The 26,087-nt window shown below is 39.6% G+C and overlaps 1 protein-coding gene across 4 annotated transcripts in view; it reads left to right on the top strand.

Moving 5' to 3' along the window:
• The window catches only part of LOC128139361 (cytochrome b5 reductase 4), a 45,830-nt gene extending 23,945 nt beyond the window's left edge, over positions 1–21,885 (top strand). For 3 of the 4 annotated variants that reach the window (XM_052781601.1, XM_052781600.1, XM_052781604.1), the window contains 6 exons: positions 11,513–11,653; positions 12,837–12,989; positions 13,573–13,723; positions 18,884–18,970; positions 20,361–20,525; positions 21,423–21,885. In XM_052781601.1, coding sequence (XP_052637561.1) covers positions 11,513–11,653; positions 12,837–12,989; positions 13,573–13,723; positions 18,884–18,970; positions 20,361–20,525; positions 21,423–21,477 — 752 coding nt within the window. In that variant the 3' untranslated portion in view covers positions 21,478–21,885. The other variant, XM_052781602.1, reaches the window with a different exon arrangement.
• The last annotated feature ends 4,202 nt before the right edge of the window (positions 21,886–26,087 follow it).

Here is a 26,087-nt window from a genome sequence, read left to right as displayed (position 1 = left end):
CCTATTTTTTCCCATGGAGAATAAGCTCTACTTCCTTCTGAAAGAGATTCTAAACTTCTGCTCAGACCCCAGTTTTGGAAAGTAACCTAATGACCAAGTTCTGTTCTCCTAAAGAGTGTGCAACTATCAGCAGAAGCTTAGAGGGTTCAGTAAAGAATCAGGGTGCTAGTGCCTCTGAGGACTGAAATGGGATGTAATTTCGTAGTCTCGTGCAGTGGTTTTAGTCCATGTTAAGTGGAAGATCATAGACTTCTTTTTGTTGGAAGTAATAGAAGGGAGCAGAATGCTGATGTAGCACTTAAGGTATATAAGCCAGACTTATGCTGTGACAGTGTGCTATTTGCTGCATAATCAGGGAAAGTTTAGAAGGCACTGATTCAGTGGAAACTTTATTTTGCGAAGAGAGGGAGACCATCTAGGAAGAGCATGGCTGACTTCTTTGGATAATAGGAGCTAGCTTGTGAAATCTAGTAATTATCTGAAGCATTTGAGGGTACTGATAAATTTATGGTCAGCATTAAGGATTCGTGGTTGTCTTAACTCCAAGACTGGGCTGCTAGGAGTGATAGGCAGCCACCTTCCTTCAGCTGTGTGGTCTAATCTCCATTATGTTGGCACTAACAGTACTTGAGGCTCCATAATCAAGTAACCTGAACAAAATAAGGATGAACTTTCAGCTGGCTGGCGGACACTGTTGGGTGGTACATGCCTGCTGGGGGTGGGGTGGAACTGCTCTACAAGAGGTGGAGGGATGTGGGGTTTATACTTTGAACTCCGTATCCCAGGCAAACAGGCTAACGTTGCTGCCATAGCATTACCAGGATTCTGGCTAAACAAGTAAGAAGAAATAAGAATTGTCGCTGAAGTCTTATCGTTGAGGAAAAGCAAGAAACATCACTCAAGGAAAAATTCTTAAATTAAAATCCCTTTCATAACGAGGAATAACACAGCAGGCAAAAAGATGATACTCTTCAAAAGGTATCGTTGTCTGTGCAGCAGTTTTGTTAGTAAAACTCATCTTGTATGCATATGAATCAAGGTGCTGTAGTTCTTGATTCCAGCAGAGGATTAAGTTCAGTTTAGAGAGGGATGTCTCTAGCCTGTGATTGTATTGGGTTTACATGGCAAGGTTTTGGTAATGGTGGGGCTGCAGGGGTGGTTTCTGTGAGAAAAGTTCAGGAGCTGTGACGCTGATAGTCGATGTCTGCAGAAAGTTTGATCAAACCTAACCTCCTTACTAATTACTTTCTCTACTTTGAAAATTAGGTTTTACTGCTGGGCACTTGCATCATATTCTAAAATTGAGAGAGCAGTCGCTTTTGCTTACATGTAGTAGCAAATCGCATCTCTTTGGCATCTGACAGTTAACTTGGCTTCATGGGTTGCTGAAAGCAACTGTTCTCCTTCAGCTTGCTACTAGAGGATAGTGTTTTCTTGTCGAAAGGCTTTTCTGCATTGCCAGTTGTTTTTGTTTGTGGCTCCAGATTTTATTGGGACCACTGATAATGAACTAATTTTAGTTAATATAGCAAAGAGGACAACCTAAACTAGGAGTTTGCTTAGACCTAAAAAGGTCTTTGTTTTCAAAAATCAAATTGAGTGAATCAGGGAAAAAGTTCTGTATGGTAAATTAAGAAGAAAAAGGGGGAGGTAAAGGTTAGTTCATTACATGTGGAAAAAGTTGAAATTTGTCAGGTTGGAAAGGTCAGAAAATAGTCAGGAAACAGTGAATCAGTTGATGAATCAGTTTTTTAACTTCTCTCTCCACTGCCAAATATCTGGAAGAGTATTAGCTGATCAGTATTGTGGGTTATGTTACCAACCTCCCATGTCCTTTCAAGTAATTCTTAAGTCTGCAGAATTGACAGCAATCTTAGCATATTTATTTGTATACTGTACTTTGCAATCTTTGTATGCTCTGCTTTTCAAAAGAATGGTAGAAAAACAAATTACAACAAACTTTTTATAAAATTTCTTTTATATAACTGGAGAGCTGCTGATGTTTTGCTTTACTTCAAGATTGGTATGAAATGGAATTACTGCCTTTCATTTTTCAGGGCTGTAGGCATTCTTTTGGTACATCTGAAATGTTTGCTCATTCAAAATAGGCAGTTTGTAGGATGTTAGTTGAAAGACATGAGAAAATATTAATAAAGAAAGATTTATTCCATGTCAGAGGCTTTACATCATGTCTCTGCAGGCATTTATAGTGGCTAACTCACAGTAGGTATTTGAATAATTTAATAAAACAAGCGTATGCAGAAGAATGCCATGGCCACCTACTGTGGCAATAGAGGTGTGTAATGAATTTGATTCTCATTTAGTCTGTGCACAAATGGCATGTGCAGCTGAGATTTAGTAACCTGAATGTATATTACCAGGCATAACTACATGTATTTAGATGCTTGACTCTTCTAGCAGAATTTATTTATACCCTTGGAAATAAAGCCAATTAGGAAGAGTGGCTGACCTGGAACATCTTGTTTAAACCCTTAACTTTTAAACATTTTGTGGATAAATATTGTTTGTTTGAAAGCTTTTCTCTGTTTAAAATTCTTTTGTTTCTGTTGTGGTTGAATTGACAGGCTGTTATCCTGTACTTATTGAGGAAGGGGATGTTAATAGTGATGGCTGTTCATTCAGGTAGCAATTGACTGCACTGTCACAGAGCATTCTGTAACTCATCTCCAGCTGTCTTGAACTCTTTGGATGTATTTTTAATCCAGAATATCTGGGAATAGCAAAATGTTTGGGGTAATAATGCTGCAGTAAGGAAGCTGCAGTACAGATAAGTTACTTGGGAAATGATAATTCATTAGATTACTGAAATACTTAAAGCAGTCCTTAAATAACTCTTAGAGAACACTGGGGAAGGAGAATGGACAGGCTAGTTTGCTGAGATCCTCTCAAGTTTTTGTGTTGTGTTTTGTTTTGTTTTTAAAGTCCAGCAATTGATGTCTGTTCTTGAACTGTAGCCTTAGTTAAGAATAAAGTTCAGCCAGCTTTGCTGACTTGGGCTTCCATTTAGTGGTGCTGTTGGAGGTAAGAGCAAGGAAGCAACGGCAGTGGTCACTTGAGCTGCGGCAATGCCTAGAATTTCCTTTACATTTTGTCCTGCATTTAATGAAGACTTCACTAGAAACTTGCATAAGCCCTCTGTCAGGCAAGACTCACTTAAGAAAAGTTGTTGTGTTGACTTGAGAAAGAATTTTGGCTGACTTCGGGATTTAGGCCATGTACAAGTGATGTACACTTACTACAGATTTTCTGGTAGTCCGTTCCTGTTCAAAAGAGAATCAGTGTGTGATTAAAGTCAGGAAGTAAAGAAGCATCTGCTGGTGCAGTGGCAAAATACAAAAGATCAAGGTGCTTCTACTTCTAACTATTAAGACCTAAAGAAATACTAGAATCATAGACTAACTTAGTTGAAAGAGACCTCTGGAAGTCATCTGGTCTAACCTTCTGCTCAAAGCTGTCTAGTTAAGGTTTGAGTATCTCCAAGGTCAGAGACTCTGTCTGGGCAGCCTGCCCCAGTGTTTGACCAGACCATCCTCATGGTGATGCCTAGTTGGAATTTCCTGAGTTGCAGCTTGTGTCCTTTGCATCTCATCCTGTTTCATGAATAGCTCAGCTACTTATGCTAGTGACTTGAGTATTTTTCAATTACACAAGAAAAAGAGCGGGGAAGAAACATCGCTTGAATGCGGAAAGTGTCATTAGAAGGGTGTCATGCTCAAGTATTCTTATATAGGAACCTGTCAAATTTTGAGAGGCTTTATGTGAAAATATTCACTGGGACTGGTTACAAATTTTACATTGAAAATGGTAAATGACATGGTGGGATTATTGTAGGGAAAAGGCTTCTTCTCTGCCTTTTTTTTCTTTTTGGCTTGTTTTGGAAGTATGAAGTTTAGATAGTGCTACTCATGGGATTTTGTTGCTTGCGGTTTTTTTTTTTTTTTCTTTTTTATTCTTTGCTGGGGTGAACTTCCAATAACTTACAGCCCATGAAACTTCCCTTGAGTTACAGACCCGTTTAGGCAGTGTGGTATCATTACACTGATATTTCAGGTTAGAGCTAAAATACTGCAGTGCTGAAACAAAGGCTTAGCTGAAAAATGCTCTTCTAAAGGTAAAAGAGGAAAAAGACTTCTGGTCATCTTCAATTTACACGTCCAGTTTTGTGTCTAGATTTCTACAATATGCTGTCACTTGCCTTATGCAGGAATTGTTATTCCCATTGGTATTTTAGGAAAGCTGGGACACTTGTTCCCAAGTAGCCAAATGGTAACCTATGGTGGCAATGGCAACAGGCCTATGTCAGTTAATAGAATATTGTAGCTGAGAGTTGAGGAGTACCGTCCTATGTTTGGCATTTGTTACTAAATTAACCTTGTAAGCATGTTTCTTTCCAGAATGAAAGCTACTAAGTGGTTGTTTTTGCATCCCTGCCCTTAGTTCTTTGAAGTGCTTCTTCCTGGCTGCTTTACCGGTACTTATGTTCTGCAGTCTCTGGCTGTAATAAGCAGGGCATAGCCTTCTATTTTGTTGTGCTTTCAAATCTTCTCGTAGACCATTAAGTGATGTAATGATGCAGATCACATAGATCAGGATGGCTGCTTAGTTAAAATGGGTGCAGGTCTGGCCAGCCTTACACTGAGTGCTTTGCCACAGAGATCATTCCCAGTTTAAGTGAGCAGTTATTGCCCCTGCTGTAGCAGAGGCAGAGTAAATGGCTTATCTTGCTCTGAGCCTATTGTGGGTATAGGGAAAACACATTACTTTGAGCTTCCATAAGATATTGGTGACACTGTTATAGTTTATTTCACCTTTGTCCCTGAACAAAGCTAAATATTCCAGGGTGTTCCTTCCCTTTTCCCCATTGCCTTTTTTTTTTTTTAATCCCATCACTAATAGGAATGTACAAGAGTTGTTTTTTTTATAGTTATTCTGATTAGCAGTGTTCTGTCCCTGATTTCTTTCTCAATTTCTTGAAAAATTTTGGTGCAAATGCAGACCTTGCATAGTGATTTATTTTATTTTTTTAACACTTTCTTTTTATCAGTTATCTTTTGCCTGGCATTTAGTTGATGCACATATTGAAAAGCACTATTTGAAACCCATGTCCTCACCTCCAAAACAGCTGTATCAACAAAAATTTGTGCTGTACATATTGTAATGAACTGGTTAACTTTGTTCATGAAATCGCATGTGGGGGTAGAGACATTCCTCGCTTATCTAAAACCACAGTATCCAGTTAAGTACCGATACGTTCCACCTAACAAACAAATGACGGCACAAACACACACACAATACAGAAGATACCAGCCGCCACCTGAAGGCAGATTACGACCACCTAGCAACTGACGGCACAAACGCACACGCAATGCAGAAGATACGAGCCGTCACGTAGACAGAAACTAGAAACTGTATAAATAAAGGGACTCTTCCCCATTTTCGGCGCGAGCCTTTGGCGGAGCACTGTCTCCCCGGCCGCCCAGCGCTGTTTTGCTCTCTTATCACTTGCTAATAAATTCGATCTTGTCATTTAATACAAATTGGCTCCTCCAATTTGTCACGAGTGTCTATAACAAACTTGGTGCCGTGACTCGGATCCAGGTTCTTTGGTGCGGACCCTCGCAAGCGGGGAGGCGCCCTATCCCCGGATAGCCCCGTCTTGAGGAGGTGCCGCCGCCATACCCTGGACCCACGAACCCCCTTTAAATTACGATAATTGAGCAAAAGAACCTGCAGGACCCCTTAAATTTTGTGCACGAAGACCAAACGAAGACCCCAGGAGCGGGTGAGTATATAAACTGTGAGCCGTTTGGTTGGGGCGGTTATCCCGAGGTGCGACTGTGTGAGAGGTCTCTCTGAGATCACGCGAGTGCGGACCCTCCAGTAGTGCAGTTCTCGTAGCCCGCGAGGGAGTGAGTCACGACCGAGGGGAAGTGTGTGTGTGTGGATAAAGGCACCTCGGAAGATGGGACAGAGGAAAAGGAAGCCCTCTGGACCCATGGGGACGGGGAAGACCAGATATACCCCCAGATAGTCCCCTAGACCTGATGATAAGATATTGGAACAGTTCCCCAAGGAGAAAAGATAAGTCTAAGGAAAAGATGATTAATTATTGTATTGAGATTTGGGGTGGGAAACCCCTCAACAATCCTCATGTACTCTGGCCCGTGTTCGGGTCCTCTGAGGATTGGGTGTGTCAACAATTAAATATATGGGTAAACAATAGGAGACCACAAGCCGGCCCAGAGGAGAGTGAATATGTTGCCTTATGGATCCCCCAATCCTGGGAACCGTCATTCCTCTTTGCCTTAAGGAAAAAAAAAAAAACCGGAAAAACCTCAAAAAGATGATGAGGACCCCCTTTAACCCCCTCCCTATGCCCCTCAGGCCCCTCCGCCTCAGGACCCACCCCAAGGCCAGGAAATAGCCCAGGCCCAGGAGGGGTCAGATTCGGAACCTGATTCCCCGACCCCGGCACCCCCTCCCAGAAGGTCTACACGTAATAGAATAAAGCGAGGAGAGGAGAGATTGTTTCCTCTTCGGGAAATGTTAGTGCCTGGTGGGGATGGACGGGGGGGACCGGGAACGGGGTATGTGGCAGTTCCCCTTAATACGGGGGATGTAAGGGAATTTAAGAAGGAAATGGAGAGTTTGTTAGATGATCCCCTGGGGGTAGCCGAGAGGCTGGATCAATTCTTAGGACCGAATTTGTACACGTGGGATGAATTACAGTCTATCCTGGACATACTATTTACCGTGGAAGAGAGGGACATGATTAGAAGAGCTGGAATGAGAGTGTGGGATCAGCAACATCAAGCTGGCCCAGCTGTGGATCAGAAGTGGCCTTTAAATCGGCCAGACTGAAATAACCAGGATCCGGCTCATAGGAATAATATGTCGGATCTGAGAACAACTATAATTCAGGGGATACGAGAATCTGTTCCCCGAGGTCAGAATATTAATAAAGCCTTTAGTGAACAACAGAAGAAAGATGAAACCCCGACAGAATGGCTTGAAAGGCTAAGAAAAAGTTTCCAGTTATACTCTGGGGTGGACCCTGCTACCCCTGTGGGACAGGCATTGCTGAAAACTCAGTTTGTGGCAAAATCTTGGGGAGATATTAGGAAGAAATTGGAAAAGATTGAGGACTGACAGGAGCGGGGGTTAGATGAATTACTTAGACTCAGAAGGTGTATGTAAGGCGAGAAGAGGAAACTGAAAAGTGGCAGACTAGGCTGCTGGTTGCAGCGGTAAGAGAAGGACAGAAAGGTGTGATAAGGAGACCCGGTAGGTCTGGTGGGGGAGATAAGGAAAGAATTGAGAGGAGAGGAGATAAAGCTGTAGAATGTTTCTATTACGGGAAAAAGGGACACATGAAGAAAGAATGTAGAAAAAGGATTCAAGATGAAAAAGCGTTCCGGGAGGATTAGCGGGGTCAGGGGCTCTATGTGCTGAAGACCCCTGGTAAGAAAGAGCCCTTGATAACTTTAAAAGTGGGTCCTCAGCGCCAGGAGGTGACCTTTCTTGTGGATACTGAAGCCGAAAGGTCTACTGTACAATCATTACCTCCGGGATGTAAAATCTCTGGAGATAAAGTTAATGTAATTGGAACAAAAGGGGAACCTTTTAAGGTCCCCGTTATAAAAGATGTGGCGGTGGAATCAAGTTGCAGGTACGGAACTGGGACGCTGTTGTTAGTACCTGAAGCGGAATATAACCTATTAGGTAGGGATTTAATCGTAGAAATGGGGATTCGGGTAGACGTGGAAAAGGAAGAGTTAAAAATCAGGCTTCGTCCCCTTACAGAGGTGGACGAGAAGCAAATTAACCCCGAAGTGTGGTATACTCCCGAAACAGTTGGAAAACTGGATATTGAACCGTTTGAAGTGGTTATTAAGAACCCCGAGATTCCAGTGAGAATTAAACAATATCCCCTTTCTAATGAGGGGAGAAGGGGACTAAAACCTGAGATCGAGAGACTATTGAGAAAAGAGTTACTTGAACCCTGCATGTCCCCTTACAATACCCCGATTTTACCAGTAAAAAAATCCGATGGTAGCTATCGGTTGGTACATGACTTAAGGGAAATCAATAAACAGACTGTCAGCCGGTTCCCGGTAATAGCAAACCCACACACCCTGTTGAGTCAATTGGGACCCGAGAACCAATGGTATAGTGTAATAGATCTTAAGGATGCATTCTGGTCATACCCTCTAAAGGAGGAATGTAGAGATTATTTTACCTTTGAGTGGAAAGACCCAGACACTCATAGGAGACAGCAGTTAAGGTGGACTGTACTCCCCCAAGGGTTTACGGAATCCCCAAACTTATTTAGACAAGCCCTAGAACGGATTCTACGAGAATACCGACTACAAGATGGGGTCGTGTTAGTACAGTATGTGGATGACTTATTGTTGGCAGGAGAAAATCAGGAGGCAGTCAGAAAAGAAAGCATACGGTTGTTAAATTCCTTGAGCCTTCAAAGCCTCAAAGTATCACGGTCGAAACTACAGTTTGTGGAAGAGGAGGTGAAATATTTAGGAAAGAAGGGAATGGTGGTACAGAGGCCACCCCTAAATATATCTATACATTTGGTGAAACCAGGTGATATGGTATTAATCAGAGCCTGGAAAGAATCCTCTCTCACTCCCAGGTGAGAGGGGCCCTTTCTTGTTTTGTTTACTACAGATACTGCTGTCCGGACTACCGAAAGAGGGTGGTCTCATGCAAACAGAATCAAAGAACCAATTCAGAGTTCTCACTGGGAGGCGACCAGAGACCCTGATAACTTGAAAATTAAGTTCCGAAGAAAAACAGATGAGTGAGACTATCTTTTGTAAAGATCCTAACTGTATATGTTATCCTTTTGTATGTTACAGGTGTAAACTCTGTAGAGAAAAGTGGTGGGATATCTTTGCCAAAGGCATAAACCCTGAGAAGTGTTGTTTCCATACAAATGAACCCTGTCCAACAAAGACCGAAATCATACATGTAGCCTGCAGACGGACCGTGGCCAGAGTGAGGTGTGGAGTTTAGGAGGTGAAAGATAAGAGCTGAGAGAACTATAAGTCAAGGTTGACTAAATATGACAAAGGAGGTTCCCCTGAAAAATACGACTGCTGCCGAGAAGATGATACACCTCGCTGCTCTAAGCAACAGAGTAGGCGGAGGAGAAGGCAGAGGCGTACTGCTGTGGGGATTGAGGTTGATGAACCACCTCCAGAAATGGCACACGAGACCCCTTGACTCACAACTCCCAAATCCGATAACCTCAGGGCCACCCCGAAGTTTCTTATCTCCCTCGGGGAATAAAACCACAAACCAAATTAAATGTCAAAAATTTGGAAATGCTTATAGAAAGGACAAAACCACACCACTTTTCTCAATCTTATATCTAGGTATGTGGATAATAAGTCTGTTACCGATGCTGGCGAAACCTGCCTGTGGGGACAAGAACCCCCATCAGCCCTATAGGTGAACCTTGACCAGAGTAGATGATTCAAACATAATAAAAGAAAACATCACGGCGGGTCCCCCGAGGTTTGAAGTAACAGTTTGTGATTTATTAAGAATCTATATGACAGATACCTGTAACAACAATTGGGGAAAACCTAACCAAAGAACAGTCTACTGATACCCAAGCTCTAACCCTGGACAAGAGTATTACAATTACCCTGGTCACTTTTATTGTGGATATTGGGGCTGTGAGACAATAACTAAAGGATATTGGGCTGTTAAGAATCCAGATAAATATCTTTCTGTACAATGGGGGACCCTCGGGGTGCATTCAGCCGACACATTCTTTAGACGGAACTATGATAACGACAGGAATTGTAACCTATTACACCTAACAGTATTGAACCAGGACCAAGCTGTGTGGACAATTGGGAAAACTTGGGGGGTAAGAGTCTAGGAACATGAATTTGATAGGGGTGGCCTATTTCAAATAAGAAAAGAAACAGCCAAATTTTCTCCTCCTTCAGCGATTGGACCAAATCTAGTCATAGCAGAGGAAGATGATAGTAACAGTATTGTACATACTGTTACAATCTCTCCTAACATAAACGTCACTGGAAATAACACCCTGGGCGTATCAACAAAAAAACAACAAAAAAAAAAATCAAACCCTCGACTCTTACACCCGAAGTCAACCCATTGTGAGATGTACTTCAAGCCAGTTATCAGGTTAATCGCTATTGTTAAAGGGCGCTTAGAAACTACACACTTAATGCTGCTCCGGAAGCAATACGAACAAATCGGGGACGGAGGAATTACTCCTATCCTCGGGTGGACTAAAGAAACATTAGATCGATTTAATGAACAAAATCAGGATAAAATAGAAAAGGGGGGATTGTAATGAACTGGTTAACTTTGTTCATGAAATCGCATGTGGGGGTAGAGACATTCCTCGCTTATCTAAAACCACAGTATCCAGTTAAGTACCGATACGTTCCACCTAACAAACAAATGACGGCACAAACACACACACAATACAGAAGATACCAGCCGCCACCTGAAGGCAGATTACGACCACCTAGCAACTGACGGCACAAACGCACACGCAATGCAGAAGATACGAGCCGTCACGTAGACAGAAACTAGAAACTGTATAAATAAAGGGACTCTTCCCCATTTTCGGCGCGAGCCTTTGGCGGAGCACTGTCTCCCCGGCCGCCCAGCGCTGTTTTGCTCTCTTATCACTTGCTAATAAATTCGATCTTGTCATTTAATACAAATTGGCTCCTCCAATTTGTCACGAGTGTCTATAACACATATGACCTTGTAGTTGATTTAAGTAAGCATGTGAACATATAACTGGAGCTCATAATTTCTAGTTAAACAAAAGGTACCAGTTCATGTCCAAATTATTTATTGATAATGCTGAAGTGTGCATTGCCTACATAGGCACAGATGTTAGTTTCATTTTATGTCATGTGTAAGCATTTAAGTATTGGTACTGTGTACCTGAAAAATTGTGCAAAGCTGTATCAGAAATACTCGTTGTGGTAATAGCAGTGAAACTTCAACAAGACAGGGTGGTCACCCCAATAAATATGCGGGATGCTGGCTGGGTTTAGATAGGCTGTTACTGAGGACTGTGGTGCTGTGCCTTGCTTGCATTTCATTTGCATTACCCAAACTGGTTTTGGTCTGCATATATGTATTCATGCTGTAGTCATATGGTGAATTTAGTACAGGTGCAATGTAGCACAGGGGGTTCTGCTTTCTGCTAGTATTTGGTGGTTTTCTACTTCTTCCCAGTCAGTGCTGATAACTCACAGATTCAGTCTGTTATGAGCCTAATGTAATGCTATAAATGAGTCCTTAGCCCAAAAATAGAAAAATAATTATATGTTTTTGTACAAGAAGCATCTGTTCATAGTCTTTTTATAACTGTACATAGTGAAATATATACCTTTCTCTATCTCTTCTTAAAAGATGTATAAGAATGGAAAGATTGAGACTTAAGTAAAAAGTAAAACTATGTTTTTAGGACTGTTCTACAGAAAATGCAAGTTGGTTTCTAAGACAGAAGTTACCCACGACACCAAGCTCTTGTGCTTAATGTTGCCTAGGAGCACACATCTCTGTGTTCCCATTGGACAACACGTTTACCTCAAACAAACCATTGCAGGTAAGAAAAATTGAGAATGTAGCCATGGATATATTAACATAAATCCCTTTTCATAGTCTCGGGAGAATGCCAAGTGCATGGCCACTGATTGCTTGGTTGTAGTTAGAAAGTCTCTGCTTCCAGGATCACAATTGGTGCTTAATAATTAACTGACTGGATTAATGTTGCTGGAAAGCTGACTATCAAGGTGGCTGGCATTTACTGTTGACCTTATTGGCTCCTCTTTCAACTATCCCTTTAAAACATTCTCTCTACTGAAGTAGTGCTGTTCATCTTTGAAGCGGGGAAGCTCATTGTATGTGTGTTATGTATCATTAGTCAGTTCCTTTTAGTTTGCAGCTTTTTTGGCCTGCAGAGGGTAATGTTGCAATTTTGCTGCTTTTTTTTTTTCCTTTGAGGGATTTATAGCAGTCATGGTAACACTACACTCCAGTTGCATGATATTAATAATAACATGAGGTTGTGAGAGGAATGTATCTTGAAAAGCATTGTTTAAGTGCTATCCTTCAAAATGTTGTAAAAGGCAAACAAATAAAATGGGAGGTCAAAGAAATATCTGGGGGGGGTTTTTAAGGGTACTTTTTAAAATTTGCATATTAGTGGTTATGCTAGTCACTGTACTTGCATTGCACTATGCGTGGTAGAGAGATTTCTCAGAGGAATTTTTAAATATCCTTTAATTGCAAACTGTTTTGTCTTCCTCCTGCCTACGTAATTCTTTGCTGGTGTCCAACTCTTGCAATCTTTTTTCTACCATTATACAATAGCTTTCTGAAGTGATAGTGGAAGAAAATATAATCATGCAGTACTAAAAATCTTCTATTTCAATTTAGAAAAAAAATCAAGCTGTGGTACTTGAAATTAAATGCAAATGTTTAGGTTTTCATGTTCTTTGGGGATGACTCCAGATCTTTTCTTCCAGTGTTTTGAATTGCTAAGTAGTGTAGAAATAACATATTGTACAGTGGCCTGAAGATTTTAACTGGGAGTGGAAGGCTACTGTAATAAGAACTGGTGCAGTGGAAAGTAACATACTTGCATAAAAGCATGCAATGGTGTTATTATTAAGGGATATACAGATTATTTGTTTACTGTTTGTTTATTTTGGTATTTGTTTGCAGTAACTTTCTGGATGTAGAGTACTTTCCATGTTTTTTCAGCTATCTTTTTGTCTTCTGTCTAGGGACAGAAGTAGTAAAACCATACACACCCGTATTGCCTTTTTTGCCGCTGGATTTCAAAGAACCGCCTCGCCATGATGGTGCACATGTATATTTAATGATCAAAATTTATTCCTGTGGACTGTTCACACAGGCACTTGACCACCTACAAATTGGTAAGTATTTGTTGGGGTTTTTTGTGTTTGGTTTTGCACTGATTGCTTTATCTTTTCAGATTCACTATCTGCGTATTGTGATGTTCTTATGTTTACCTACTTATACATCGGGACGTACCTAAGCTTTTTTTTTTAAGCCTTATTCTCCGTGCCCTAAGTGTACAGGCTTATCCTCACTGTAACTAGGACTTGTCCATTACATAAAGCTCTCCTGACTGATCTTCCAAATGTGTTCATGTTTCACTGTTCAGATCTGTCAACTGTACCACACATTATAGTTGATCACTTCAGTTGTATGTACTCTTAGAACAACTTTTTGTACTTTCGAATAAAGAAAACTAGGTCTATTTTATTAGACTTAAGATGTGCTTCCTTTTCTGTTTCAGTACTCGTATAGTGTAAAATTCATCACGACAAGAATGATCCTTGTGTGAAATGTGTAGTACCTTTTTGAAAGGAACCCTAATATTACAAAGATGAACGCAATATGAAAGGGCCTTTAAAAGAATCAGAATACCAGTTACCTTGTTTTCATCTCATTAATGTTTACCATTCCATTTTATTTTGTTTTTTTTTAATAAAGGAGATTATATTTCTGTCAGCAATCCTGAAGGTAACTTTAAGAAGTCACAGGTTCAGACGTCAGAAGATCTCTTTTTATTGGCAGCAGGCACAGGCTTCACACCAATGGTTAAACTGCTGAATTTTGCTCTGACTGAAGTTGGTTGCCTTCGGTATGTACGCTTCTTATGATTTAACCCCAAGCTAGAGTAATCCATAGGGAGGATGAAACGTAATGGGCAAGCCTCAGTGTTAATAAAACAATTAACAAAATAAAATGGTATGAAAGTATTTTTCTTCAACTTATGCCAAAAGCTGGCATGCTTCAGGGAAGAGTCTGTCAGAGTCTTAGGGAACTTACACATATTTGGTTATTGGCTACCATCAACAAAAGGGACTGATTTGCATTTTGGATTTTAGTTGTGATACAAATAAGCTCACCAAGGAGAAAATCTGAGGGGGGTGGGTTTTGTTGGTTTTTTCTTTTTTTTTTTTTTTTTTTTTAAACTAGCTTTGCAATTGAGTGCCTCTTTTTAGTATTGAAATATTTCAATGTAGATACTGTTTTTTGAACTGAGGAGGTTTACAACTGTTTAGTTATGGCTTCTCTTTAATCAATTAGAATAGCTACATACTTTTATATTGTTTTCATCTGCTAAGCAACTGTTGCACATTTTTACCAGATGAGTTTCAGTTTTCACAAAAGTGTGACTTATGTAACCATAGCATTAAGTATATTCAAATGTATGAAAAGGTGTGTATTACATGTGCATTCTGTACTCCGCTTGTAAAATCTACAGAAGGAAGCATTACTTGGTCAAGTGAGCAGGTTGTTTTGGCCTCTTATGTCCTTCAGAACCTCAGAAGTAGTACTTCTGCTTGATTTGATTGTCCATTTACAACTAAGAGAGTATACAATACCTCAACTTTAAAAGGAAATGCAGAGTTACTTTAGTGGCATAATTTGATAGAGGTGATGTGTGCTTGCATTGCTTTTAGCAAAAATTTTCATCTAGAATCACATCTTGCAGAATTTCTTAGCAGATTACATTTTTGTAAATGTGAACTATTGTAATTCAGGAGAGTATAAAAACGAAAAATATACCTGAACTGTATATTTTTTTTAAAGCTGTTGCAGAGGACAGTTCAACGGACCTGCTACTGTTTTCCTGTACCCTTGAATTTGGACTCTTGTAATGGAGATTAATTTCTAATACTGAGCTTTATTCAATAAAAGCACAGGATGTTTTGGTTCATTATGTCTTTATGAAGCACATTTTGAAACAACATAGATTAATTGGACACTAGTCTTCATAGTAAAAGTAAAAAGGATGACATGTGCTGCAGAAATCTGTTTCTAGAAAAAATCTAAACCCAGACATTATTCTTGTTTATTGTTCAGCAATTACATATAATCCTGTTTTGTGAGCAGAGAGACTGTGTATTGTTTGGCTCTTCCAAAGCATCCTGTATTGTCAGTAGCGAATAACAAGTGGCTGGCTAGCTTTGTGAATCCAAAAGATAAATGTATCATCTGACAAAATGCTTTGGAAACACTACTAAGTGAATTTGGAATAAATTTATTTTTCTTCTTCTTGAGGGGAAAACTACTACGTCACGTAAAGGTAGTTGTGATAATACGAAAGCAAAACTAAGGAGACCATAGTAAAAGATGCGAATCTTGACATTTTGTCCATAACCAGAATAAACAGAATAGATAACATGTGAAAGACTACTACTGCACAGATAGTGTTCATATCTACTCTGTCCTTGAAAGATGACCAGAGTGGCTTATTTTAACTCTCTTCACCACAATTTCTTATGGGAACTCGATGCTTACAGTTAGCTTAGGATGCAGCAACATCTGTTTTCTTAGTAGTCAAAGTAAATTTTTTTTTTTTTTTCCTTCTCGCCGTGGAGGCTTGTTAGGTGCTGGAATGATTTGATCTGGTACTGGTTCTGTTTATATGCAGACACCTAAGGCTTTGTTTTTCTGACTTCTCTAGGCAACTGAGTTTCTTGGCCTTATACTTGCTCTCTAACTCTCACTTTCTCTTTTGGGAAAATATTGTAAGAGTGTCTTTCATATATATGTGTGTGTATATGTATTTATATATACTATTTATATACATGAGATTATATGTATATATAAACAATATAAATATAATTTGCATAAAATTATCTTACTGTGAAAAGTAACGATTCCTGTAAACTTGGATTGCACACACTAGAGCACAAATTGCAGAAAGTTGAGGAAGGATCTGAATAATGACCAACTTGTCACCTGAGGGTGGAGAAGCAGTGTCTGTCTGTAGTGCTGGGTGAGCGCTGCTGAACCTCTGGGGCTGCACTGCAAACGCTGGAGAATCCACAGCTTCCCTAGGCAGCATTTGCTGTGATGTAATGGGCTTGGATCATTGGATTTCTATTCTTACTGTCTAGCCAAAGTCTCCCTATTATCTTTTAAGTCTGTTATTTTTTGCCTGTGGTAAATGTGGAAAACAATTTCTTCTCTTCCTCTCTGCAGTATCCTTTTGTGCATGAAGTCATAATGCTCTTCCTTCAGCCTTGTTTCTTCTCTTGCAGGGCCAAATTTTTTTTGGCCAAAGTATTAATTCAAAAAGAGTATTGGTCCTCTATGCTGTTTTTTCCTGTTTAAAATGAGATTTTTGCTCCTTTTTACTGGTGGTGTATAACTGTGATCAGGTGGATACGTTTCTTAAAGAAGACTGAGGCACAAAGGCACTCAACACTAGGTAGAGGGCTAACACTCTTATCAAGTAAGTATAGGATGTTTGTAGTCTATTCTTGATTCTCCTTGAGAGTTGTATCCTGTATTTTCTCCAGCATTTCATTCCTAAATTACCACTCTGTTCTCATATTCACTTTTAATATAGTGTCCTACTTTCATCATCATTCTTGTTTAGAAGATGATTTTGTAACTTTTTCGACCTCCTCTTCTTGCTCTGTGTTAAAATCCTCTCAGGGTCCCTTTAACTACTCTCTCTGTACAGCTTTCCATAAGATCTTGCATACCAGTTTTTTGAGTTTATTAAAATCTACATCCCTTGAAGTAGTTTCCAGTACGTTAGATTCTCCCTATTTCCTTCCAAAGGGCTGATGAAGTTTCTCATTTGTTATCTAAACTTCTGTCATCATTCTGTCAACCAGCTCTTCTGTACTGGTGGGGATCATATCTAAATCTCCACCTCTTCCTTTTAGCTGTTTTCTCCCTCATTTCTAGCAAAACTGTTACCAGTTCATTCCAAGTTTTGGAGTTTTCTGTTCTCTTCATAGTGTTGAGTACTGAGCAGTACTGCAGCGGATATATTTATCTACACTGGGGAGTATCAGTAAGGGTGTCTCAAAGCATTATTCTCCAAATAACCATTTCTACCTTTGTGCCCACGAACAAAATGCATGGCTTTCCTGTGCACCTTTTATTGACTTTTTCCCCCACCTGAGTAACACTTGATGCAGTGGTGCACCATGCCAGCTTTGACAGCACTACATTCTTGAAGTGAGCTTTATTTTTCATGTTGTCAGAGAAGTGGACCCTGGGAAGCATGTAAGGAACCTAGATTTTTGGTACATGCTAGCTTCTGAATAAGGTGATTTTAGTATTTAAAAATGCAGCATAGCTGATTTGGGGTTGTTTTGTTCTATACCAGGCAAGTTTTCCAAAGCTTGTACATTGTAACTTATTTTGAGTTGTAATGCATCTGAAACCTCCTTCTCTCAATAACACTACTGATGATGTGTATTATATACACATACCTGTGTATATGACAACAGTCATACCTCAGTTTTATATTTTGGCAGCAGAAAATGAACGTGCTTCTCCTAAGTAGAGGATGATCTCTTGTCTTACAAGCTACATCAGATGCCAAAGATACTTCCTGGTATCTTGAAGTGCTGCCAAATTCCAAAAGGGGAAAAGGTTAGAAGTCAGAAAAATGTGGTATCTTCAGCCTGGGAGAATATAGGCTTTTAAATTGCAGTTGAAGAACAGCTGGAGATGATGAACGCTCAGCAGAAGCCCTAGCATATGTCATGTGCATGTGTGAAAGATGGCTGTCGGCAAGGTAGAGAGGAGGAGGTGATGGGAATTCATAGTTTCAGAGCAGCGTCACATAAACATACTGTGTCTAGCGCTAGTCTCTCAGAAGCAAGGTCGGCCGCGTGTAAAAGGGACACTGGGTAGCGGAGTGCCACGTTACAGAGCTGGAGCTGCAGGTCTGTGTGGTGTACTGGACCAGCAGGCTTAGCTGGCAGCTACCCGTGTGGTTCTGCTTGTGTTTCTGTGCCAGGTGTCCCAGCGCTCCGGCTTCCTGCAAGCAGGGCACTGAACTTACTGCTTCTGGCACCGCAGCAACGTGCGCTCTCTGCTCAGAGCTGTGCCTGAGTAGAAAAAAACAACGGTCGCTTAAAGCCCTGTGGGGTGCAGTTAGGAACTGCTCGCGTTTAAGAGCACATCGTCTGTCTTGTATCAGTTGTCCCCAGGGTATTAGTCTGTCATTAGCAATAAAGGAGAAGTTAGGTTTATGTGGCTTCATCAAATGGTAAATTCTGTTTTGTAAAGTCAGTCTTTCTGTGTTTTACCTCCACTGTAGCATAAAAATCTGAAGAGATAATAGCACTGGCCTTAATGACAGAGCATTTAGTTTTTATGAGAACTATCTGGCAAATATAATGCTTGTAAACAGTAGCTTTCCAGCTAAGTACATTTTATAAGTCAACAAATAAAGTAGGAATAAAATAACCTGGTACAGAGCTGTAGTTTGCTCTTCAAGTTACGAGTTAATTTTCTCTTACTTACTCTTACTCTTACTCTATGTGTTTAGATTCCATCTTTTTGAAATTAATATTGACATAACCTTGAAATTCCAGTTTCATCTGTACAAGCTGGTGTATGTAATATTAAAAAGGCGTACAGTGTTCATATACCAGCTGTTAATTGTAGTGCTCAAACAATATTGAGAAACCACTAGATAAAACTTGACAAGATATATTGTAATTTCATTCAGGTCTTAGTAACTTCAAGAGATTTTATTTTTCTTAGGACAGCAGTTCCTGAACTAGAGGTTGCAACTGCAGACAGGGTTATGACATTTAGAAGAGAGGTCACAAGTCCAACAGACTTTCAGGTACAGCAAGAAAGAAACTATATTGGGTTAGTGGCAAAAAGATTTGAGGATTGCAGAGTTGAAAAAAAAAAAAAAGTAAGTAAAAGGCTTCTGTATAATGCAGTAAGTTCTGATTCTTTAACATGTGTTTCAAATACAGAAATAATCTGCAGTTAATTTATTTTATTTTTTTTTTTTTTTTTTAAGGACAGTGAGGCTGATCTTCTTCAACAAAACAGAAGATGACATACTTTGGAGAAACCAACTGGAGCAATTAGCTCTTAAAAGTGAAAGGTATTTAAAAGTCTTGTGGAGAACAACTTGTACAATCCCAGTGTATAGGAGAACAAGTCTTGGGGCTTAGACTAACTGTACAGCTTTGGCCCAAAGACAGATCCTGATTCTGGAAACTTAACTAAGAATTTAATGAAACCTAGGGAGTGGAAGATGTGTTTATATTGGTCACGGATGTATAGCAGCAGGCGGCTATGCCATTATGTTCTATAGGTCCCATAGGAAGCCGGGGATTTGATTTGACAGTTTAATAGATGTTTGTTGGAGATGATATGCTAGATGAGATGATTCTTAAGACTGTCTGAGAAGCTTTTTGAAGGTGAGGAAAATAAGCGTTAACAATAGAAAATACAGATATGCAAAGAGAAGCACAGAAGTGATAGAGAAGGATAGTGTACCCTGGGAGCAACATTCTGAATTTAGAGAAGTCTTGAAAAGTTTCTCTGGTGTCACTTAGTTGAGAAAATGTTTATCTAGAAATTAAAAGTTTTAATTACTTTCATTTTTATTTACTATCTAATTGTTGCATTTTTTTCCTCAATTCCAATGTAATTGCAGGAAAAAAATGCACTAGTGCACGTGTAATGTCAACTTCATTTAGCAGGCCATAGTTCTGTCAGGAGGCATAGGAATATCAGGTTGCCTTTTAATTTCAGTTCCCTTGCTTTTATCACTAGATAAATTGTCACTGCCTAGATTTTACGTGATAGAAGTATGTTTTATTTATGCTTACTTAATTCTTTTTTGAAATTGCATGAACAAATTAATTCACTTGTTCCTTCACAACATTGAAGTGAAAAATCAATATTATGTCATAACCTGGTGATGTCTGGCACATTCAAAGTTTCATAGTCTAGACATTGTGTAAATTTACAGTCAAACCCCTTTCTCCATTTCAACAGGAGCCTCAGGTACACGAGTGCTTGGTTTTTACTCAATAACTACTGTCAGTGAGTTTTTGAAACCAGTTATAGTATTTTATCATTAATGAAATTGTACTGACATTTTCACAAGTTTGGCTAAGCATTCTCATTTCACTACTTGTGTACTGACCTACACCAACATTTGTATAAATGAATGACGGAACAGTAAAATCTGTGCTTTAGTATCTTAATTGGTACCAGCTGTTTTTCTTTGTAAGGTGAAATATACAGCTAAAACTTTTAAGATTGAAAGATTGGGTTAAATAATTAAATACACAATACTGGAGGTGATTTGATTGACTTGATTGGTAGGAACAACTAAATGTCTGAGATCTGATACCGTGCAGTGGGAGCTGAGCAGAACAGGAAAGTAATCACAGGAAACATCAGTGTCTCAGTCACTAGCATTTTGTGTAGCAGATTTCTAATCAGAGGCAATATTTATGAAATATTCTTCTGCTTGCCAGGTTTGAGGTTCAATTCATTCTTTCACAACCAACAAAGGACTGGGTGGGTAAACAGGGGAAGATTTCTTCTTCTCTTCTCTCTGAGTTTGTGAAAAGAAGCAGAAAAGACTCCAAAGTGCTTATCTGCATCTGTGGTCCAACACCTTTTACAGAACAAGGAGTACAGTGAGTATTTTAAATGATGAACTAGAGAATGAGGAATTTTTAAAAAATTTGATCACCTAACCAGCTATAGTGTTACTGATTTGGTAGTCTTTCAAAAACAGCCTTACGTTTTCTGCTTTGTGAGAAAACTTTTTACATTAAAAAAAAACCTGGCATCATACTTGAGAAGTAGAAGTGTGTAACTAAGTAAATATGAGTAATATGTAAATTTCATGAGCTCTAGTAAGTTGTCCAAAACTTCCTAAGAGCACCTCTTTAACAATGACCTTTTTTCCCCAAGGTTTTAAATGCTGCTTTTAATTTGATGTTCATAGAAAAGTTGCTATAATAGGAAATAAGCTTTCTGGGTTGGCATTAGCTTGACAAATTAAGTTATAAAAAGCAAAATTCAAAGCAGTTCTATCACAACCACTTGGGTTGATTTATTTTTTTTTTTTTAATTAATGCATTTATTTATTTGTCTGTACCTAATACTTGCCTTATTTTATATGCCATATTTTTAAAGATAAAAGGCTCTCTAACTTTATCTTGCCCAGCTTCAAAATATTGAACCAATAAGGACATCACTTGCATTTCTGCAGCCCTACTGAAGTCTGGTGCATGGATCTAATGGAGGGTGGAATTGGCGAATAATTATGCTACCTATTGAGAAATCCAAGATAATTCAAATGATATCTGTATTTATTTTTAGAATTTTTTTCAGTATCCTAAAAAATCACGTAGTACATATGAGCTCCTGGGTATGAATTGTTTTCTAAATGTATTTGCAAAAGTAAACTTCATTGTGCATGTCTGAATAAAAACAAGATAGTGGTGCTGAAGTTGTGCTTCAGCTGTGTCTGTGGTAGGTTTCAGGTTCCAAATATTAATATTACCAACTTGATTTCTGACTTTCAGATATTTGAAGGATCTTGGATACTCCCAAGAAGAGATACATACTTTTACTGCATAAACCCATGTGAGGATATCAATGTTTGTTTGTATAATTCAGTCTTATTTATTTACCTTCATGAATTTACATAAGTGAGAAGCAATTTTGTAAGACTTGAAATTTCACTCTTGGTACCAAACTGTTTCTCGGAAGAAATATATCTTTGAAAAAATTTTATACTGTGTTTTATCTTGGTTTTGTAAATATTTTTGCTAATACTTAAGTCATCCAGGGTATTTATTTATTGTAGAGGCAAGCAAAAATGTATAGTATATGTTATGTAAGATATTTCATGTTGTTCGTTCACGAGAATTCTGAAATTTATGACAAGCACTGATTTAGGTTTTGACTTGAAAAAGCATATTGTTTCTTACTGTAAAAAGTCTTAAGAGCAATACTGTCTGAAATTAAATATTGCACTGTAACTCAGGTAACCGGTCATTGAAAAATGTTTTTTCATCTGATATCTCTATTTGACTTGCAAGTGATCCAGATACATTTTTGGCTTTGTAAATGAAGAATAAAAGTACCTTTGGTAAAATATAAAATTTACATCAAATAATAATAATAAAAAAAATTTACAGTACTTTATGCATTTTTGTAAATGTTTTGTATTTTCAGTTTATAGTGTCATACAGAAAGGTTTGCACAAGCTTAGGATACCAGCTGAGAACTCAGAACAGAGGCACAGAGTCTTGGTCTCCCACAAAACTTTGTGTGACCTCTCTGATATCAGGCATCCCTTGTCATGAGACATTTTGAGGGTAAAAACATGATAGCTTGTGGCCTGCAGGTACCAGGTTAAGGACCATAGAAGTGCCTAGCAATATTTGACATGTTGCAGTAGCATTAAATGAGGTTATTTGAATCAGTGGGTTTTTTACTCCATTATTAAAAGTATGTTATCATGAGGCAGTAATCAGCTGTCTAATAGCAGTTTGGAGAAAAAAGCAGCAAAGCAGCTACCCCCTTGTAGATGTTCTTAGTAATATCTGTAGGCATTGTTTCATATGATATCTACTACTGTTTTACATCCTCCTGTTGTGTTGAATGGGTACTTCTTCCTCCTAAGAAGCCAGACTTGCGGTTGTGGCATTAATACTTCAGCATTCATAAAAAATGTTTTAATAATACCCTTTAAAAAGGTTAAACTTATATCTGACAGTGACTGGCTATGCTTAACTGAGCTGTCATCGCTTCAATGCCCTCTCGTTTATTGGACTTGAAGTTAGAAAAGGATCTGGTTGTCAGTCATTGCTCATAGGTCACAAGTTATTTCAGAAGAGACAGTGGTAGTATCATCATTTTGTCATCTAGAAGGGTCTAAATGTTTTCAGTTATAATTTTGCAATGCATTATTTGTGGAGATTTGTACTACAACCCTCTGAACAAGTTTAACCCAGCCAGCAACTCAGCCCCACACAGCTGCTCATTCACTCCTTCCCAATGGGATGAGGGAGAGAATCAGGAGAGTAAAAGTGAGAAAACTTGTGGGCTGAGACAAAGACAGTTTAATAGGTAAACCAAAAGCTGCGCACGCAAGCAAAGCAAAACAAGGAATCCATTCCCCACTTCCCATGGGCAGGCAGGTGTTCAGCCATCTCCAGGACAGCAGGGCTCCATCACACCTAACGGTGACTTGGGAAGACAAACGCCATCACTCCCAACATCCCCCCTTCCTTCTTCTTCCCCAGCTTTATATGCCAAGCATGACGTCCTATGGTCTGGAATATCCCTCGGGTCAGCTGGGGTCAGCTGTCCCGGCTGTGTCCCCTCCAACTCCTTGTGCCCCCCCAGCCTCCTCGCTGGTGGGGTGGGGTGAGGAGCAGAACAGCCCTTGGCTCTGGGTAAGCACTGCTCAGCAGGGACGAAAACATCTCAGCCTTACCAACACTGTCTTCAGCACAAATCCAAACCACAGCCCCATGCTAGCTACTATGAAGAAAATTAACTCTATCCCAGCTAAAACTAGCACAACATGTTTTTCTTCTGCTGAGCAGAAACATCAGTGCTATGCTGGAAAAACAAAACATTCATTGAATTTTATTATTTTTTCTGCCACAAACGCAAGATACTGTGGTGACTTAAAAAATAACATTTTGGTGTTAATGACTAAACTTTACATCTTCCATAGGATACTGAGAAATTTCTCATGTTCCCATCACCTAAGATCTGATGGGACAGTCTCCGGTGTAAAAGAATTTCATTAACTGCCTCCCTCTCAGGCTTTTTGGTTTTAACAGGTTACTTTGCCAGTATCCTACCCTTTGTGCTTTGCTTGTCCTTATCTGCCTTTATCCAGAAGGACAATAGAAAGTGTTTTGGATAAATGGCTGTTGTGACACAGTACATCAATGACTTTATCCTTTTCTTTAGGACATAAGCCGTATTTGTCAATGGATGATGACTTCTCAAAGGCTTCCTGCAGTCCAGGTGGTGATCGTGGATGTGGAAATACTTCAGAATAGGTGTAGAAGGCTGTGAAGTCTGCAGTTAGTGTGCATCCCCTTTGGTTTCTGAAAGTTTGTTTCCAATCTGGTCTACTATTGATAATTGCTGTTTGCAGTTGGAGCTTGAAGGAAGTTGTGCTCTTGGAGACTTTAGGATTGTCATCCTGAAGCAGGGACGACCCTGACATGATTGGTTATGTTCAGTGTTGTAAGGCATGTGGATCTTAAATACCTCAAACATGAAGCAAGGAAAGCAACCAAATTGGTAGCTGCCCTCTCAAGTCCAACAAGGTGCTGAGTACAGAGGTGTTCTGCTGTGGTGGTTCTTCCAGGTCAGATCTTCACGGGGTTGGAGTAAAGTGCCTGGACCTCGGGCTGTATCTGTCCACAGGGAAAAGAGGGGTCTAATTCCATGGCTTGTTGAAACTGTATTTTTCCTGGAAATATTAATACTCAATCAAAACCTGAGTAATACTGAGATGCTGATGTTACTGATGAGCAAAAGAAGACTGTGCTATGCAAAAGAGACATCCTTGGAGGTCTCAATATGCAAATGTTTTACCTTTGAAAACTTGGGAATGGTTGCTGTTGGTAGTTAGTTTCTGATTCATTCATTGTCAGTCACTATCAAGCACTGAATTCAGAAGTGTTTCTGTTCATAATAAAAATGGAATATCTAAATCTGGTGTAGTAAAGGGGAGACGTTGGTGATTCCTGGACAAGATCATCCATGAATCAACATAAAGTTATCATTTGGACCAGTGCGCTGCGAGGATCCCATTGCACTGGGGGAGAGAAAAAGGCTGATGATCCTGGGGTGTGACATCTTGAGCATTAAACAGTGAGTTAGTGTTTGTGCCTTCTTTTAGGATCATCATGGAATCATAGAATGGTTTGCGTCGGAAGGGACCTTAAAGATCATCTAGTTCCCAACCTGCCTGCTGTGGGCAGAGACACCTTCCACTAGACCAGGATGCTCAAAGCCCCATCCAACCTGGCCTTGGACACTACCAGGGATGGGGCATCCACAGCCTCTCTGGGCAACCTGTTCCAGTGCCTCACCACCCTCACAGTGAAGAACTTCTTCCTAATATCTCATCTAAATCTACCCTCTTTCAGTTTAAAGCTATTACCCCTTGTCCTATCACTACATGCCCTTGTAAAAAGTCCCTCTCCGGCTTTCCTGCAGGCCCCCTTTAGGTACTGGCAGGCTGCTGTAAGGTCTCCCTGGAGCCTTCTCTTCTCCAGGCTTAACAACCCCAACTCTCTCAGCCTGTCTTCATAGGAGAGGTGCTCCAGCCCTCTGATCATCTTCATGGCTCTCCTCTGGACTCGCTCCAACAGGTCCACATCCTTCTTATGTTGGGGTCCCAGAGCTGAACGCAGTGCTGCAGGTGGGGTCTCATGAGAGCAGAGTAGAGGGGGAGCATCCAGCTTTATAGCTAGCCGCTGCATGCTACTGATAGTGAAAAGGGATGATAAATTTTAAGAATTACTTGCCAGCTGTATTTTTAAAAACTCAGCTTCTTGGGTTTTCTTGCCTTTAGTAAATGTGAGGAAGGCAACTGCTTATAGGAAAATTTGCAAATGTATCAGTTCTAGTTCTGGAATACTTACATATTCAAAGACTGATTAAAACAAGGAGGAGCTGATGTGGTGTAGTTGATCATTTCGCTGCTGCTGCTCAAGGGGATGTTTGTATATTCATTAAGAGATAATTGTTTATAGAAAAGCATTCTTAATAAAACCACCCAGTATATAAGGAATTTGAAGAATGCAGTCAGTCAGTAGGTCTTCATTAACCAAAAACCAGATTCTAATGTTTTGTTTACAGTGTTTATTATTTCACTGCATCAGGCATTCTGACTCTTCTGGAGGGAATTCATTACATAGTAAGGTGCAAAAATTTGCTCTGTTGTCTCCTCCCATGCATTTTTTTTCTGAGGTAAACTGATTTTTGAGAGTAGCCACAGAAACCTCCATGTAGATGTATCTTTTATCATACTAACCCTTAGCTGCTTTTCTAGAAAAAACCCTGCATTAAAAACTGTACAACACCCACCTTATTTTAAAAGATGGTCATAATCTTTATGAGTCAGTGACCTCTTAACATCAGTGGCTCACGCTACATGCAGTTGAAATAAACAGTTTCTTCTCCTCCCTCACGAGAAGGTATGTTAT

The sequence above is a fragment of the Harpia harpyja genome, chromosome 3 (assembly GCF_026419915.1).
Source record: "Harpia harpyja isolate bHarHar1 chromosome 3, bHarHar1 primary haplotype, whole genome shotgun sequence".
In the NCBI taxonomy this organism is placed as follows: domain Eukaryota; kingdom Metazoa; phylum Chordata; class Aves; order Accipitriformes; family Accipitridae; genus Harpia; species Harpia harpyja.
This window is presented reverse-complemented; position numbering and strand designations above follow the sequence as displayed.